Consider the following 19262-nt stretch of genomic DNA (forward strand, 5'->3'; position numbering starts at 1 on the left):
ACTCGAGTTTGACTGAGAGGAAGTTCAAAAGTTTATTTACAACAGGCTCAGTGCAGAATATATACAGGGTGAAGGGGCAGAGGGTCCAGGGCTCCAGGGATGGGTTGGTGGTAAGGGGAATACACACATACACACATACGTGCAGGGAAAGCGATCCCAGGGCCCTCGGGGATGAGGATGGGTGGGGGTGGGCAGAAAGGGAATCCACACAATATCCGCTTCTAGCTTGCATGCTCACTCCTCTCCTGCCATTCATGCTGCTCAACACTTTACACCACTGCTGCAACAGGCACTCCAAGCAGGTTCAAGGAAAGGTCTGGGAAATCTATACACGAGACAATAGGTCAGGAACACCAGCGAACAGAGACTCGAGAACAATGCCGGGAACACAAACTCACATAGCTTAAAGGTCCAGTGACGAGAAGCTCAGAGCCACCACCTTAAGTAGTGGCTGAAGACCTGGTCAGTGAGCATCAGCTGGAGGTAATCAGGCCAGGTGTGTGGGCCAAAGGTGGGAGCCCAAATTAACCCCACAGAGACAACAAAAACAAACAAAGCAATATGTGGCCTGGAGTGAGTTGGCCAGAGAGGCACAGGGACTGTGACACACAACCCACAGATGGACATTTCTGCATTTGTCAGTTCAACAGTGCTTTACAGGTATTTACAATCGTGATTTCCCCTGCGGTTTCTGGCTCCTGCCCCAGACTCAGCCACTCTGTCACTCCCGTTGTGTCCCCCCCCTCCTTCTCACTGCAGGACATAAGAAAAGTCTCTCCTTATCAAGTCAGTTCTGTGCATCTGTTCCTTCCCGCCTCCGTGCCGCCCTGTGATCTCACTGCGTCACCTCTGCAGCAGGCCAAAGACCACGCCCCCGCCACAGGAACCATAACATATTTTAAGTGTTTTCAGTACTTTGGGGCAGTAGAAAAGCACTATATATCACAGTGGTAATATATTCAGAATATGCAATATTAAAATTGTTTATATTGTATGAAGTTGTATTATATTGTATATAAATGTTCAAAATCGCAAATGACAGGCCAAGGATAATCACAGTTAAACAATTAATCACTGATTCAGTAGCCTGATGGCCTGAAGATTAAAATTGTTTTTTAGTCTGGTTGTCATAGCTTTCACACTCCTGTCTGAGAGTGTGAGGAGTGTGAACAGTGTGTGGTGTGGGCAGTACTTGATAATGTTGTGTGCCCTATTAAGTATTAATTAATATGAATTAATTAATATGAATTATTAATTTATTGTAAGAAGAATGTAACTTAACCTCTTTGCTCTACAGTGACTCACAGTTTAAGACTTCTCTTCACTGGATTTTTGGGAGAAGAAAAATGGTTTGCTGGTGTTGCAGTGGTCAATGGATTTGAGGTGATTTACTGCAGCAAGAACAGCATGACAGCTGAAACCAGACAGGACTGGGTGAAGGAACTAATACAATATCATCCAACATACTGGTTCACAAATGAATGTCGTGAGAGTGAAAGCTTGTTAAGTCTCAACATTGAAGCGCTAATGAAAAGCTTTTTACTTTTACTTCAGTGATTTATATTTGGCATCCTTACAGTAATAACCCATTCACCAGTAGTTTGTGTAAGGTATATGAAATATAACCTCCATCATCTTTTATCTCCATTTATGGTGTAGATCAGCCATGTCCCTTTTAGGAAACAAAATGGTTTTTGATGCTTGTCTTCAAAAATAGCATCTCTTTAGACATGTCAGCACGACACAAAAAACACAGTACACAGCTTTAGTGTGGTGTACTGGTGTACCTTGTGACTTCGGAGCTTATGATGTACTGATTAATAGATCATATTTCCTTTTTGGTTTTTCACTTTCTTTCACTTTCTTTCTCTCAGGTGTTCACACATTTCAGAGGATGTCTGGCTGTGAATGGGATGATGAGACGGGCGAGGTGAATGGTTTTAATCAGTTTGGTTATGATGGAGAAGACTTCATTGCATTTGATTTAAAGACGCGTACATGGATTCCTACAAAGCCACAGGCTGTGATCTTCAAACAACAGTGGGACAACAACAGAGAGGCATTAAATAGAGAAAGGAATAATCTCATCATGATCTGTCCTGAAATGCTGAAGAAATTTTTGAACTATGGGAGGACACTCCTGGTAAAACCAGGTAGACATGCATTACTTGATTTTAACATATAAAGATTTGAACTATATCGATACACTAACTAATCTTCTTAATGTCTTCCTCTCCAGTTCTTCCCTCATTTTATCTCCTCCAGAAGACTCCTTCCTCTCCAGTCACCTGCCATGCTACAGGTTTCAATCCTGACAAAGTGAACATGGTCTGGAGGAAAGATGGAGTGGAGATTCATGAGGGCGTAAACAAAGGAGAGATCCTCCCCAACAATGATTGGACCTTCCAGATTAGTGTTGACCTGGAAATGTCATCAGTCAGACCTGAAGACTGGGAAAGATATGCCTGTGTGTTTCAGTTCTCCGGTGTGAACCAGGATATCGTCACCAAACTGGACAAAGCAGTGATCTGGACCAATAAGGGTAAGATGGATTTTATTTGCCTGTCTCAAAAAACCCCCCATTTTTGTTCAGTCATCATCTGAGGGATTTATTCATTTATTTCATTTTCTTATGTTGCTATCTTCATGTTTGTTGCTTTGACTGCATGCAGGCTATGTTTCCACAATCACAAACACACAGTTATTTGCTTTAATTGCATATTTAAAAAAACTAAACTCCATGGAAACTGAGACAGGACAACATTCCCTGCTTATTTATTTTTTAACAACAATGGGGATTTGAAGCATGACCAGCAGTGACAGAATAGTAGACAGGTTAGTCATAGGCAATTTATTATAATTATAGTTTATTATAATTACTTACTTACTTATTTAGCCCTTTATTGTCATTGGACATATACAATGAAATTCTGGGTGCTCCACCCAACTACTGTGCAGGAAATATAATTAAGCTCACTGCTCTATTTTCACCACAGAAATATGGACCTGCAAGACACAGTGAGCAAATTTTAAATGTAAATATAAATAGAACATTTATGTTTTGTGAATATTGATAAGTTGAAGATATACAGTGTAACATATGTGTTTAGCAGATATTTATTTCAACTGTCAGGCCCATCCAACATCCTTCCCTGCCAACTGATCCAGATCAACACCAGGTAGTGATCAGGTGACAGTTCAGCTCCTCTACAGGGAGTGCAGAATTATTAGGCAAGTTGTATTTTTGAGGAATAATTTTATTATTGAACAACAACCATGTTCTCAATGAACCCAAAAAACTCATTAATATCAAAGCTGAATGTTTTTGGAAGTAGTTTTTAGTTTGTTTTTAGTTTTAGCTATTTTAGGGGGATATCTGTGTGTGCAGGTGACTATTACTGTGCATAATTATTAGGCAACTTAACAAAAAACAAATATATACCCATTTCAATTATTTATTTTTACCAGTGAAACCAATATAACATCTCCACATTCACAAATATACATTTCTGACATTCAAAAACAAAACAAAAACAAATCAGCGACCAATATAGCCACCTTTCTTTGCAAGGACACTCAAAAGCCTGCCATCCATGGATTCTGTCAGTGTTTTGATCTGTTCACCATCAACATTGCGTGCAGCAGCAACCACAGCCTCCCAGACACTGTTCAGAGAGGTGTACTGTTTTCCCTCCTTGTAAATCTCACATTTGATGATGGACCACAGGTTCTCAGTGTGGTTCAGATCAGGTGAACAAGGAGGCCATGTCATTAGTTTTTCTTCTTTTATACCCTTTCTTGCCAGCCACGCTGTGGAGTACTTGGACGCGTGTGATGGAGCATTGTCCTGCATGAAAATCATGTTTTTCTTGAAGGATGCAGACTTCTTCCTGTACCACTGCTTGAAGAAGGTGTCTTCCAGAAACTGGCAGTAGGACTGGGAGTTGAGCTTGACTCCATCCTCAACCCGAAAAGGCCCCACAAGCTCATCTTTGATGATACCAGCCCAAACCAGTACTCCACCTCCACCTTGCTGGCGTCTGAGTCGGACTGGAGCTCTCTGCCCTTTACCAATCCAGCCACGGGCCCATCCATCTGGCCCATCAAGACTCACTCTCATTTCATCAGTCCATAAAACCTTAGAAAAATCAGTCTTGAGATATTTCTTGGCCCAGTCTTGACGTTTCAGCTTGTGTGTCTTGTTCAGTGGTGGTCGTGTTTCAGCCTTTCTTACCTTGGCCATGTCTCTGAGTATTGCACACCTTGTGCTTTTGGGCACTCCAGTGATGTTGCAGCTCTGAAATATGGCCAAACTGGTGGCAAGTGGCATCTTGGCAGCTGCACGCTTGACTTTTCTCAGTTCATGGGCAGTTATTTTGCGCCTTGGTTTTTCCACACGCTTCTTGCGACCCTGTTGACTATTTTGAATGAAACGCTTGATTGTTCGATGATCACGCTTCAGAAGCTTTGCAATTTTAAGACTGCTGCATCCCTCTGCAAGATATCTCACTATTTTTGACTTTTCTGAGCCTGTCAAGTCCTTCTTTTGACCCATTTTGCCAAAGGAAAGGAAGTTGCCTAATAATTATGCACACCTGATATAGGGTGTTGATGTCATTAGACCACACCCCTTCTCATCACAGAGATGCACATCACCTAATATGCTTAATTGGTAGTAGGCTTTCGAGCCTATACAGCTTGGAGTAAGACAACATGCATGAAGAGGATGATGTGGACAAAATACTCATTTGCCTAATAATTCTGCACTCCCTGTATGTGATTGAACAGAATCATAAACAGGACTTGCAAAGAGAGCGAGTGCAGTCAAGTTGGGTTTTCTTCAGGAGGTCAGGTCTCCAAGTGTTATTACAAACATTGTACAAGTATTTGAACATAACATACAGACACACAAACACATAAAAAGACACATAATCTACCAATTAACTCTACTCAAAACTAGAAAGTGAAATGAACACATTCTCATGAACTACATTAGCTAACTGTTTGCTAGCAAATGTAAACTGTCATCATCCCTGGATATTGAGGTTTTGGGTTCCAGGTGCTTTCTAGTTTTGTATTTTCCATTAGCTTTGTATTAGTGATGTATCTGGCCCCTGACCTGGGCCACAGCCCCTGAGTACATACTGTAGGAACATGATTAGTTTGAACCAGAAGTACTCTGGTTTCCAAATTTAATTTAAATATACACACTGATCATGGGTCAGGTTGCTGGGACTCTTGTATAGCTGCTTGCAATACAAATACCAAGAAGCAATCTGAGAACCCAAACCTCTGCCAACACAGCTAACTCTCAGGGCAGTATTTACTTTTAAGGGTATAATACTATATTTTCTAAATATTCATTTTGCTTTCTTTGTTTTTAAACATACTTTAATTGGTTTGTAATTCAGCAAAATCAAGTGCAAGGTGCAAGATTCTGTTGTTTCCAGTACAGTTATTTTTATAGTTTTTTATATTTATGTGGATATAGTACATTGATTTCATTGTAAAGTAAATTTACTTTACATTGAAAATCACTTGATATTTACTTAGAAATAAATTTCAAGTGAATACAGCAACTGAGATGAAGTATTCAGAGATTATATGTAGTGAATAGAGCTACTATACATGTATTAATTGTGAGATGGTGGTTACAGATTTTATTTTTCTAATGGGCTTTAATTTTCTGCATCACAAACCAGCAAATATGCACATTCACTCAAACACTCAACACATTACAGTGTCAACTATACTGTCAACAGTGTCTTCTCTACAAAGTAACATGGAAATATTGTGATTCATGTATTTTTATAATTTACTTTACAGAGCAGTGTTCAGTGAGCTTTCACCCATTTAAATACTTTCAGAACCACTAAATATCGTTTTCAAAGTTTGAATAATGTAAACCAAAATGTTCAATGTTCTGTCATTACTTTTCCAGTTTCCCATTGGGATCATGTAATAACTTTCAATCGTGTAAAACCAATTTTGCAAATTATGGAGGACTTCTCTCACTGGGATTGACCATCGCAGGATGCTTCATGTGCAAGAGAAAAAGGAATGGTGAGGAACAAAACATTAATATTTTTACAAATAATAATGAAGGTTTACAGTGTTTTGCTCTTTAAGTCCAAGCCTCTGAGGTCAACAATCATGTTAATTTTCACATGTTGAGTGATAATTCTTTTCTCAGTATTTCAGAATTCTAGTGTGCTAACATTAACTTTTCCTTATTCACAAAGCCCTGACCTTCCTCATTCTTCTCACTGTGTGACTGTGTGAGAGCTGGTTAGAAGATTTAGCTCTTAGTGCAGTGTGTCTTTCTAGGTTTTCAGTGATTGAGCACCCTCTTCTTAAAGAGTAAGGACAGTCTTGACTAGGAAGACCAACACGTTCTCGCTCCCAACTCGTCAAATGTGTGACGCATGGTCAGGCTCCCTCTGCTTCACTTATCGACGCGCAGGGTCAAGGGCGTAGATTTGGTTTTGGCATTGGTGGGGATGGAGGATTCAACCACCGAACCCACCGAAAAAAAGGAGAAATATACTACCCTACATATGCTATTTTACATGCTTTTAAACCATTTAAAATTACAATTCATAGTTTTATATGTGAATTATATAATGTTAAATTACTTAAGTATTTTAGGCTTTAGTTTTCTTCAGCCATATTCCATATAAATAAGGTATCATACAAAAATAAAAATAGAATCATGACAATAAAAGAATATGACTTTAAGGACTTAACAACATTACTTCAGTTATAGTCAGTGTTGGGTAAGTTACTTTAAATTAGTAACTTAGTTACATTACTAGTTACTTCTATCAAAAGTAACTCAGTTACTTCAAGTTACTCGTTACTTTCAAAGTAACTAGTTACTAGGGAAAGTAACTTTGGTTTTACTCAGAATTCTCTTGTTAATGTGTTGCTTCTGTAACTTGATACCCAGCAAGAGTACCAGTCTTCTAGCTTGCTTACTTGCCACAAGTGCACTGTGCCACCTACCAACAGAAGGAAAAAATAATGTGCACATTTCCACGAGAGAAATCCCACGCCTGGACCGTCATTGACCGCTGCCATGATTCTAGCCTACGTCACAGCGTCATCTGTGCTTTTTACATCCAACACAAAAACTGCAGTCGTGGTGCTTTTGATTGTACTCAGAACTCAGAAATTCTGCCTTCTGAATAGGAAGATGTAGGTAACACCAGACTGCAGATGAGCTGCATACAGAGCTGGACTGGGACAAAAAATCGGCCCGGGCATTTTGACAAGAGACCAGCCCACCATTATAGGAAAAATCATAAAGCCTTTGAATGAAAACAAACGCTGTTGTGACAGTGATGTACACTGTTCTGATGGTATATATGTATCAATCTATCAATCGTTTGTTGTAAGATTCAGATAATTATTTTTTAAAAGCTAGATATTTTAAATGAGAATAAGAAAGAAAAGTATTTCTTTGTGCCCCCCTCTCTCTGTTAATGCCCTACCTGGCCCCCTGGCAACACTTTGCTAGACCCGCCCCTGCACAGTTACCAGCTGTCAGCTACTTAGAAAAGGATCCTGGTGTTATTTGTCTCTCAGAAACAGTTCATAACTTCCCTTCAACTCATTCATGTCACCTAAAAGGTAAACCTGTTTCTCCATCACCTGTTCAGCTCTGATGATTCAGTAAGGACATCTCCTGGTTTCATCTGCATGTTTCCCTCTGACCAGATAACCAAACCAATATCATGACCAGCAGCTTTTACAGCTGTGGCTCCAGCAAACATCAGCTGATACTACAAATTAATATTAAATAAATTTTAACAACAGCTGATCAAGCTTAAACGTGCTGCTGTTGTTTAACGCGACATCCGCTGGTTTCCTCTTTCTGGCGCAAAGTGGATGATAAACAAGCAAGAGAGAAAAGCCGATCAGCTGATCATTGATCAATTTCATGATTGAAGTAGAAACAGGAGAGGAGAGAATGAGAGAAGAAGAGGCAGCTGTGCAGCTCCAGCTTTGTGTCTTTTTCATTGTAGCTGAAGTTTGGGACAAACTGTTCCTTTTCAGCTCAACACGAAACGCGTAATATTTTCTCTGAATACGAGACAATTCCGTTTTTTACGGGACGGTTGGCAACTCTAATAATTAACCGTATGAACAAAATAAAGTTCAACATCACTAACATCGTAGCACCCACCCAGCTGTATAGAAACTCCGTCATGCTAGCTAGTATGCAGTAGGAAAAAGTCAGAATAACGAAAATAAACTCCACCTAAACTTGGTTTATATCTGACCCAGATAGACTGCAGGTCATAACTTCTTACCTGAAGTTCAGTTCACACTCAGACCGGCGGCCGCCTCGGGTCTCTCTTCCTTCTGCGTCCCCTTTCCCTCATCCACCTGCTGGCTTCCACCACTTGCTAATGTTACTGAATCTGTGGAAGCTCCGCGATAGCCACCACACGAAGTAACGAGTAACGAGCCTATCTAAATATCAGTAACGAGTAACGCGTTCCTGACTTTGGCATAATAACTAGTTACCGTGCTCGTTGCCACAATAATAACGTCGTTACTGTAACGTGTCACTTAATAACGCGTTAGTCCCAACACTGGTTATAGTACACCAACATCTCTTATACATTAGCACTAAGGGAACACTGAATGACCTGCTGGTTTTTGTCCATAAAACTACTCATCTAAGATTACCACAAAGTAAAAGATCTCTCAGCAAAATTATGCAACATTTTAGGCACTATTGCCCCGATCAACTCAGTGAGCTGGGATTTTTTATTCTAAACATGAACTACTGTTACAGCAACAGACATGGATTACTGGTGCCCCACACAACAACTCAATGTCCACTATGTGAAGGAGCCAAACACATGCCTTCTCCTCTCCTTAACTGAGATAAACTGCTGGCATATTGGTTTTACATCTATACTGTCCAGTCTCTCCTGGTGGAAATGGCATATAGCAGCATTGTTTAATCTCATTTGAGTCATTGTTGACCTTAGCCATGTTTTTAGTCTTCTAAGAGCACTGAAGCTTCTTTCAGCCTCAGTACATGCGTTTTATCCTCAGATTAAAATTCTTATTATGTGCTTGATGTGCCTCACCTTTGGCCCTGGCTCTTCCCCTCTGACTGCACTAGGACATACTGCCACCTGATAAAATACCACATTGATTTGTGCCATATAAAACGTGAGACATGTCAATTCAGATTCTTTGTCAAATATACACTAATGAATCAATTTACATCAGCAGCCTAACAATTGTCATGATAATAAATACTAGTTAATCTATAGCACCAAATCATCAGTCAGTCACCTGTGACCTCGCCTCTTCACCTCTGTCTGAGCTACAACATGGCAGAGCTGCCTCTGTCACCTGATAAATAACAGTGAGACACTCCAAATACACGCAGTCACACATGCTTCAAATACAGTCATGAACCACCAAGTCATCATCCAATTTCACCTGTGATCTTGTGTCACCATTACTCTCTGAGCTTTGTGTTGGTTCTTCTGTCACCTGACAAATAGGACATACATGACAATAAGAATAAAATGTGCAGCTGCTTCAGTGTTTCTGTCAATTTGTGCAGATCTTGACTCATCAGTAATGTTTGTAGGGTGAGTGCATTTTTAAAACAATTTGTGCAAACTGCACTACAAGGTGGAATATTTGCAAAATCATGACTACCTCATGATATATTGTCTCAAAAATGAACCCTATGAATATGTCACAACCATTAGGATGAAATTATTGTGTCACCAACATTTTAACATTAGACATATAATTTTAACAGCCTCTGTAAACTAATATCCTGGCTTGCTCGAGGCTGCTGTTTTCTCTGACAGTTTCAATCAAAATTAGAAATGCTACTCTGAGACTGAGATAACTAATAGTGCTGCCTGTTGTGCAGTTAGTTTCCAAAACACGTTATTCATGGTTACATACAATTTTAGACTGATGTGGGCCAAAGCCTAGCATAGCCTGTAACGTTATTATGAGGGACACATTTTATGAGTTAACTTGTCTTTAAGTGACTTACAGGTTCCTTTGAAAAATACTTTCTTATATCCAGGTTCTTCCTTTGTGCTGCCATCCTCCTCTCCTCCTTGCAGGGCCTTGCAGCGCAGGCTTGCCGCTGCTAAAACTAAACAGAGCTCCCTGAAAGGCACAGCCAATCACATTGGCCATATTTGTCACATGATGTAGGAGCGAACATAATTTAACTCTTTCTGCACCGCTGGGTGAATGAGACGTTGACAGATCGGGGGGGCTTCTTTCTATCGGGTTTGTTTTTCTTTACTCGCAGAGATCAAATTATTGGTGGGGACAATTCAATAATCGTTGGATATTGCTGGGGACACGTCCCTTCCGTCCATGCCAAATCTACGCCCTTGTGACACGCTAAGGAGAGTGTGCAAGGTTGACCTTGATGACCAGCATTGTCGTATATGCCAGACAGCACCATTTGTTTTAGGGAGTCAGGCACCACAAACTGGAATCTCTTGTGTTTGTTCAGTGGGTCCCTGACAACTCTGTAGAGCACACCATTGAGGACTGTGAGCTTATCCCATTGTTTCAGGAATGTATGCCGGTTCTCTTGATAGCGCTCAACACAGTGGGTACTCTGGAGATCACAGGATCCCCTTTTTGGTGAGACAGGAGATCGGCATGGGACAGCACATGAGAGACATCACAGGCAGGTGAACTAATGGAGGTCAGGTAAGCAGCGAGGGATGTTGTGGACTGACAAGAAGCAGACTCTCACTCACAGAGGGAGGACATGAGAGAAGAGACGTCATCAGTTGACAGAGACAAATCAATCGCAGCAGAGGGTGGAGAACTGTGTATCGACTGAGGTTGACAGGTCAAATGGAAGGCATCTTGGACACTGGCATCTTTCACATCACTGACGTGCTCTAGCAACTCAAAGTAGGGCTCTGACAGGAGGCGCTGGGCCTCACAAAGGGTTCCCTGCTCAGGGTATCTGCCACAATGTTCAGCTTTCCAGGAACATAATTGATCTCAAAAGCAATATGGGGCAAGCTTAGAGACCCAGCGCTGTTCACAGGCATCCAGATTTGGCATAGTCACAATGTATGTGAGAGGATTGTTATCAGTCCAGAGTGAACTGATGACCCTTGAGCCAGTAGCTAAACTTCTCGCACACAGCCCACTTCAGAGCCAAAAATTCAAGCCTGTGTGCTGCGTATATGTCCTGGTTGCGGCTGAGAGACTTACAAGCAAAGGCTATAGGTCTTGCTCGCTCCTCACCAGCTGGCACCTGGGTTAAGACAGCACCCAGCCTGTCCATGGAAGCATCAGTTGAAAGGATGAGTGGCCTCTCAAAATCAGGATGTGCCAGCACCGCACAGCTGAGGAGTGCACCTTTGAGTTCCTCATATGCCTTCTCGCAAGCAGGGGTCCAGTCATGAGGGGTCAGCTTACGTAAGGTCCCAGGTTTTTGACTACCATGGCAGCCTTTAATCCTCTTCTGACTGGCAGTTAGAGCAAAGAGTGTCTTCGCAAAATTAGAGCATCCTGGAATTAATTGCTGGTAAAACATCACCAAGCCAAGGAAGGAACTCACTTTCCTCTAGGAGGGGGTGCAACCGTCACCATCCATGAGGTCAGTCTTCTGAAAACTGGTGATAACCCTCACTTTATCCTGATCAACCGAGACATCACCAGCATCTACTACATGACCCAAAAACCTCACAGAGTGTCTGAGAAAATGACATTTTTTCTTCAGCTTCAGATTACTGGTTGTATCTACTCTGGTCGAAAGAATCCACGCTTCGTACTGATGTCCACAATTCTTTTATTCCTCTCACAATCATGGAGAACCATGAAAACTAGAAACAAGTAAAATAATTTCAATAGCACATATGACATTCATCTCAGCCACTTATTCCTTTTCACAAAGTGCGCAAGTGCTAAACAAATAACAGCATAATGTTTTTTACTGTGTACGCCTTGTAAAACCAGCAGTAGAAAAGTTGTACATTCCGAAAAGTCCGCCATGTTACCGTTCTGTCTTGTCTCTCCCGCGCACAACTTCCGGTTCCCGCGACTCACAGGAAGTGACTACTTCACAATAATTTTTTAACAGAAACATTTCTTATAAGAAAGATGTATCACTGTATGTATGTATGTATGTATCACACAGATTATCTTTTCCTACTGCAGTAGGAATGTACACAAACATGAGTCATGTACACAAACATGAGTACCAAATAAAGAAAACAAATAGAAAACAATATGACAATCTCAGACACGCTACTGGTGTTGTCATGGCAACCAACACAAACATTTCAGCGTCAGCTACACTGGTCCTCAGAGAAAACAACCTCCAGATTGTTTTCTCTGAGTTTTTGGGGCCTCCTCTTCTGAAGGTGCAAAGACCAGCAGGTCATCAAGAGATCATAGGAGGCTGAAAAAGTTCAAGTCACCAAAGATGCTGAGCATCATCCGCAAAAAGGATGCTGGGCTGTTGCATAGGCCCTGGGGAAGTCTGTTGTACTCATACAGGCCAAGAGGTGTAATGAAAGCTGTGTATCGTCTGTCAGACTCAGTCTGACATTCTAAAATATGTGGTTTTATTGCATGCTGCGTACATAACCTATTGTCAGCTAGACCGATATTAAAATTTATAATATTGATAAAGTCACTAAAATGACTAAAAATTTTCAAACTAGTTACAGTCATTTGATGTTACTAAGATAGATGTCCTTTTGTAATATAGTTTAACTTTCTTTGTACATTTCATTTATCCACCATCATACATTAAACCAAGAAGAGGTCATTATACTAACAAGACAAGATAATGCAAAGCATTAAATAATCAATATTCATCTGAAGAAAGCTTAACAGTTAGAATAGATGGTGGTATAATGGTTAGCACTGTTGCCTAACAACTAAGAGGACTGAGGTTCGATTCCCGGGGTCACCCGGGTGCCTTTCTGTTTGGAGTTTGCATGTTCTCTGTGAATGAATAAAAAAAAATTAATAAATAATGTCACAGAATAAAACAATGTAATGTGGGTTTTGTTTTGTTCTAAAAGATCATTGCTCAGCAGTGGACTGTTGGAGAAGTATCTCTTTGGCTTGAGGAAAATGAATTGGCAGATTATCAACAGGTCTTTGTAAGTGAGCTTTTCTGTGGATGTGCCATATCAGTGTCCACAGTGCTCCACAAGAAAACCAACATATGAAAAACTGCGGAAACATCAACAGATATACCATGAAAGTGAATGGGGATTCTTCATTGTCTGCGGGCTAGAAGACTGTCCCAGAAAGTTCTTGTCTGGGAAATCTTTGAAAAATCACACAAGGAAGAAACATAAATATCAGAAACAAAGATTAGAGTCTGCCCCAGAGTGTGACCCTGTCATCCAGGAAACTGTTCAATCTCCCCAGTCATCTTAACTAGCTCAGAGTGAACTTATAGAGAACTTTACAGAGACTGTGAGAAAACAACTGGCATTGTTTGCTATGAATCCTCAAGAGAAAAGCATTGTAAATAGAAAAGTTCAAACATTTGTTCTTAATTGATTGATTGATTGATTGATTGATTGATTGATTGATTGATTGATTGATTGATTGATTGATTGATTGATTGATTGATAATACTTTATTCATCCCGAGGGAAAATGGGTTAAGGCTGCCAGCCTTCCCAGTGCCATCTTACCCTTCCAACCATACATACATTACACAAACATCACATGTGGAAGACAAGTCAGAGAGGTATAACAATGGAAAATGCACAACATGAGGAAAGACAAGGAGAAAAAAGAACTCCCTCCAGACTGAGCTCCAACAGGGAGATCAGTTTGAGAACAGAAAAAAACCCTCAGCAAATAGCACATGAACCATCACATCCCACAAAATAGAAGACATAAGCTTTGAAGGTGTTTGGAGGGGGTGGGGGGTGGGGTGAATGTAGGTCTTTGTCAGTGTACATGCATGTGTGTGTGTGTGTGTGTGTGTGTGTGTGTGTGTGTGCGTGCGTGTGTGTGTGTCTGTTCCGTGTTCAGCCAAGAGAAAGTGTCCCTTCACCCAGTTAAGCAAAAGTCAACAATCCTCGGTCGACGCGGGTGGCCTTGAATGAGGGGAAGAAAGTCACAACACAGTCTTGATATCTAAAGGAGAATTTTGTTATTCCTGCCAGCTTTTGCCTTCAGCATCCAGCTGGTGCCAGGGGGGCAGCATGAAATGAAGATGGTAGTTGTTTTGGTTAGTGCGAACAAACTGCTTCCAATTATACAGTTCGTCTAATGTCGATCAAATCCATAATTCTTCTCTAGGTTTTTAGAGAACAAGTCTGGGAGACTCTCTTAGCGTTAGAGAATAAGCGAGACTATACAAAAGACATGAGAAGCCAAGCAGGAAAGATAAGGGAGAGGGAGGAGAAAGTGCGACCACCTCCGTCAAGAACCAAGAGAAGAAGCAGAGTTAATGAAGTAAAGTCACTTTTCAAGTATTTTATTGAAAACTATAGGGAGGTATTTACTAAATGTTTGCAGACTCTTAATTTTGATATATCAAGTCTTCATTATATTGATGACAATAGTTTGGTAGAACATTGCTTCAGTGCAGTCAGCAACACATATCAACTAGACAGATACTGTGTTGAGAAATTAAACTTGATTGAACCTGTTGAATGTATCCTGGGGATAGATCCTTTTACTAGGAAACAGGACACTTTTCAGTATATTCCATTTAAAGTCTTACAATTAATATGTAATGATCCTAACATTTTAAGACAAATTAGGCCAGATCCCTGTGCTCCTGAAAGCTTAACAGATTTTAGTGATGGAAAAATTTACAAAGAAAGTGAGTTGTTTTTTTGGGGTTTTTTAACACAGACAACCCACATTTGAGAATTCAGTTGTACCATGATGAATTTGAAGTTGCTAATCCATTAGGATCAAATATACTTCTACATAAAGTGTCTGCCTTATATTTTACTTTGGGAAGTATTCCACCAAAAGAGAGATCTGTTTTAAGACATATTCATCTGTTGATACTTGTCAAACATATCTCCAAAAGTTGATTCTGTTCATCTGGACGTAGCGTTTTGTGGGAGAAATGTTTCGTCACTCATCACTCATTCAAGTGACTTCTTCAGTCTCAGCTGACTGCAGGTTTCCCCAATCTTGTCAAACATAGATTGGTGAAAACATATGGATTTGAGAAAATATTTGAACTATTAATTTGTGACCTACAGGTTTTGCAAGAACGTGGATTACGATTAAATTTTGAAGACAGGCAGTAGTGCACCAAAGGTGGTCTGGCCACAATATCTGCAGACAACCCAAAATCTCACACATTTGCAGGTTTTAGCTGCTCATTCAGTAATGTTAGAATATGCAGGTTTTGTATGTATCATTACGAGGACCTGTCTAAGATCATTAGTGAGGAGGTGTCACGGTCCTGGGTCGGTTCAACCCAGCATTTTGAGTTCCTTAGGTTTTGGTTTATCTCTGCATTATGGATTAGTTCTTATTCTCGGGTGATGCTGTTTTGATTGTGATTGTATTCTGTTTCTTTAAGCTATCTGGTGATGATGATGATTATTTTTGGTTTGGGTTTCGTTATCTTGCCCTCATGTTTAGTTTAGGTTGCCTGTGCTTAGTCTTCTCTGTCTGTCCATGATGCCTGCTTATCTATTTTTTATATCTATTTTGTTTTTAATGTCTCTGTAAAGCACTTTGAATCACCTTGTTGTTGAATTGTGCTATATAAATAAATTTGCCTTGCCTTGCCTTATGAGTCTGCGTCTGTGTCTCTGTCTGTCGTGGGCTTCCTGTTTTATTTTGTAGGTCTGCGTCCTATGTCAGTGCGTTCAGCTTTGTGCTCTCCCTGTCTCGTCAGTGTAATCAGCGTCAGCCGTGTCTCCCAGCTGTTTCCACTTCGCTCCGTTCACCTCTTGTATTTAGTGTCTGTGTCTTCCCCTACTCGGTGTCGCGTCGTTAACGTCTTCTACCTTCACTCCCTGTGTGTTCTGTTTGCCGTCATGCCAGTCTAGTGGTTTTCAGTATAGTTAGTTTTCTGTTCGGTAACTCCTGCAATAAAGCTGTTTGTTTGGAATTCACTTTCGCTTCCGTGAGTCCTGCATCTTGGGTCCTTCCTCTCTGCCTGCCTGCACACAGCCATGACAGGAGGATTGTGTTCTTAGGACAAAGACTGTTCATGCATACCATCTGAAATGTGTTGAGGACGATCCCCACTGTAGATCAGTCTAAGGTGTAACTGAACCATGTGCCTTCAACAAGCTGTCACATCTTGATACCACAAATACATTTCCACCTGATGTAATGCATGGTTTTATTGAAGGGGTCATTCCTCTTGTTTTGAAGTGTGTTTTAAAAGCCTTGAACAAAGACAAAACTGTTACATTCCAAGAGGTTAATGACAGTACAAGGAATTTTAGTTTTGGACAGAATGACTGCATCTCCAAACCTGTTCTAATACCTGAGAAGGTTGCACTGGATGGTGTAGAGATTACAAGGATATTTTGCTGCTATTTCTGCTGCTATTTTTTATGATCATTATTACTATTCCATTAATTATTAATATTGATATTGCATTTAGATGTTTAAACATATTGGCACCCAATTAAGCTTTTATTACAGGTCCAAGAAGAACCACTTTAAATTGTTAAGTTGAATCTATAATCTTAAATGTTTATATGCAGACTGCAGTGTGAAAGAGTAACTCTGTGCCAAAATAAGACAGGAAGTTACATGTTTTTGAAGTTACATGCTTTGCAGGAAGTGAAACCGAAAGCAGAGTCTGAGTGCAAGTATTTTGAGTAGGTTATGAATCTTTAGTATCTTTTATGTATCTATATCTTTGGATTAAGCTTTTAGTAGCGGTTAAAACATTTACTCAACATATTACATATATAGTTCCAATTAGGGTATTACATGTAAGGATGAGCCTATGTTCTGGTGAAGGGTCAGAAGTGCAACGGGTGAGATGAGAGAGCATTTAAGGACGAGACACACATACACACACATAGTTTCAGTTGTGTATGTGCTGGCCTTCTGTCTGGTGGAAAGGTTACAAGGTTTAGCTGATGAAGTGAAGGGTGAAATAAAGGGCAGCAGAAGCTGACACCCACATACACACACACATATTAGATAGACTCATTTGAGTAGGTAAGAGTTTAATCATGTTTTGCTTGCAACTGCAAAATTGTGCCTGCATATGTGACAGTTTGTGCAGAACGTGGGCCTGATGTTCCAGAAGATAACCCCGAGCAGGATGGTGACAGGAAGCACCTGGGTTCGAGCCGAAGATGATGTTCTTTAAACTATGTCAAAGTTAACTGAACGTTTGTGGTTTTGCATTGACGTATGCTGTATTGAGTCTGCCTGGCAACAGAAGGGGGGGGCTGTACTATTTCACCCCTATAAAGTCTTTGTTCTGACTATTGTAAGACAGTTCAATCACTGAATCTGCACAGTGTTGGACTCCACATGTGTATTCATTAAAATGTCGTCTAATTGCACCCGGCAGGATCAGTGGTCATTATTTTTGGTCTTTCTCCTCAATTTCTGAACCCTAACAATGGAAATATCTCTGGAACGGCTGTTGAGAAATGAACATTATTTACATTATTTAGATGCGCATCACACCCTCATTCCCTTTTGAAATTTAAACGTTACAGCCGCCATACTCTTACTCTCTGTTATGATTCTGTTTGTGTAGTTCAGCAGCTGTTATTGCAGCACACGCATATTCATATCTTGTGTCAAACTCTAAACATTCTTCTTATCACAGTGGAAGACAACACAAAGAAATGCATACTGTGTCAACACTCCAACCTATGTTTAACAGCAAAATGCAGTTTCCTCAAGCTGTGCTCACTGCGTTGACCAATAAAGATGCAGCACAAAGTCACCCACCAAGAACAGACTCAAAAACATGCTTATTCAAGCACTGTTTGACCACTTGAGTCATGAGACAATTGTTATAACCTCCCAATTCTTTCGATCTTTGGGCTGAAGGAAGGACAATACTCGGTGTATAAATGCTTAATCAACAATTCTTTATTTCCATACAATTCAACACTTATGAGCACAAACCATCCGGATGGGGAGACATGCATGAAGAGGGTCACAGCAAATCTCAAACTGGTGGAGGGTTACTCAGCCTCTTATAGCCTCTAGTGGCCCCCACCTAGTCGTAAAAATCTAAACATTCACATTCTTTCTCTCACACAGCGCCTAAGTTATGACCTCGGCTCCTTGTTTTATCTCCTCCTGATGAGATGGGGCAGAAAACCTCTCTGGTATGTTCTGTTCTCTTCTGATCAGACAAATAAGGCCATGACTCTCTGAAAACGGTATTTCTTATAACTCAGCAGTATAATGCATCATAAAACAATATCATTCATTCACAATAAATCAGCAGTCTAATCTACTACAAATCAGTTTAATAAATCTAATAGTTATCATCTCTTCAGGAAAATAAAGCAAACTAAAACTACATAATAATTTCACAATCATTAATCAGGGATATAACATGGCATAAGATAATATAATAATCTCACACAATGTAAGTCTAAATATGATTAAGATTTGATTAATTTAAAATACAGTATGTACATCAGAATTGAAGTTCAATTTTCAAATTTGCAGGTATCCCTCTCATGTGCAGTATGTAGAGCTTCTGAGGACTGTCCTTCTGAGTTTTCCTTTTTTGAAGAAGAGTTATGGCTCTGGATATGTAAGTATTCCTCAAAAGCAAACATTGATAAAATTGTCCAACAAATTGTCTCTCATTTGCCTTATTATTGGCTAACGAGTGTAACATGCTAACATATTCATTGTTACATGTTCAGAGGTTATCTGTTCCCTTGTGGCAACTACAATACAAGTAACAGTATTATGATTTTTGAGGCAGATCTCGTGCAGTATGGTCAAACAATAAATAAAATATCAATTACTCTTTTAAATTAATTAATGTTTCATTTCTCTGTGAATTCTCAAGTGAGTGGTGTGAAATTCAGCATTCTATTTGCACTATTTGCCTTTGTATCAGGATAGTATAGTTTTTGTATTAACAAATTTAACTTGAAAAGTAAAAGGTATAGGTATGAACATATGGACTGAAAGAGCATGATGAGTATGCTTGTAGTTCTATAATGCCATTAATACTTTATGTAATCTTTGGCTAATCAGACTATAAAGTGTAGATAATATAAAGTGCTCCAAACCTTTATATCATAATGTGTTTGTTCGACTCCT

General features: G+C 40.0%; 1 protein-coding gene across 1 annotated transcript; it reads left to right on the forward strand.

Annotated features, from left to right (window-relative positions):
* Positions 1-1418: 1418 nt before the first annotated feature.
* On the forward strand, positions 1419-10710 carry LOC109196374 (major histocompatibility complex class I-related gene protein-like; the record flags this gene model as incomplete). The annotated part of the gene is made up of 4 exons (XM_019350360.2): positions 1419-1434; positions 1875-2153; positions 2240-2542; positions 10586-10710. Coding segments are annotated over 4 exons (723 nt in total), but the record flags the coding sequence as incomplete, so codon positions are not given.
* Positions 10711-19262: the final 8552 nt, after the last annotated feature.

Source organism: Oreochromis niloticus, linkage group LG22, assembly GCF_001858045.2.
Source record: "Oreochromis niloticus isolate F11D_XX linkage group LG22, O_niloticus_UMD_NMBU, whole genome shotgun sequence".
Taxonomy (NCBI): domain Eukaryota; kingdom Metazoa; phylum Chordata; class Actinopteri; order Cichliformes; family Cichlidae; genus Oreochromis; species Oreochromis niloticus.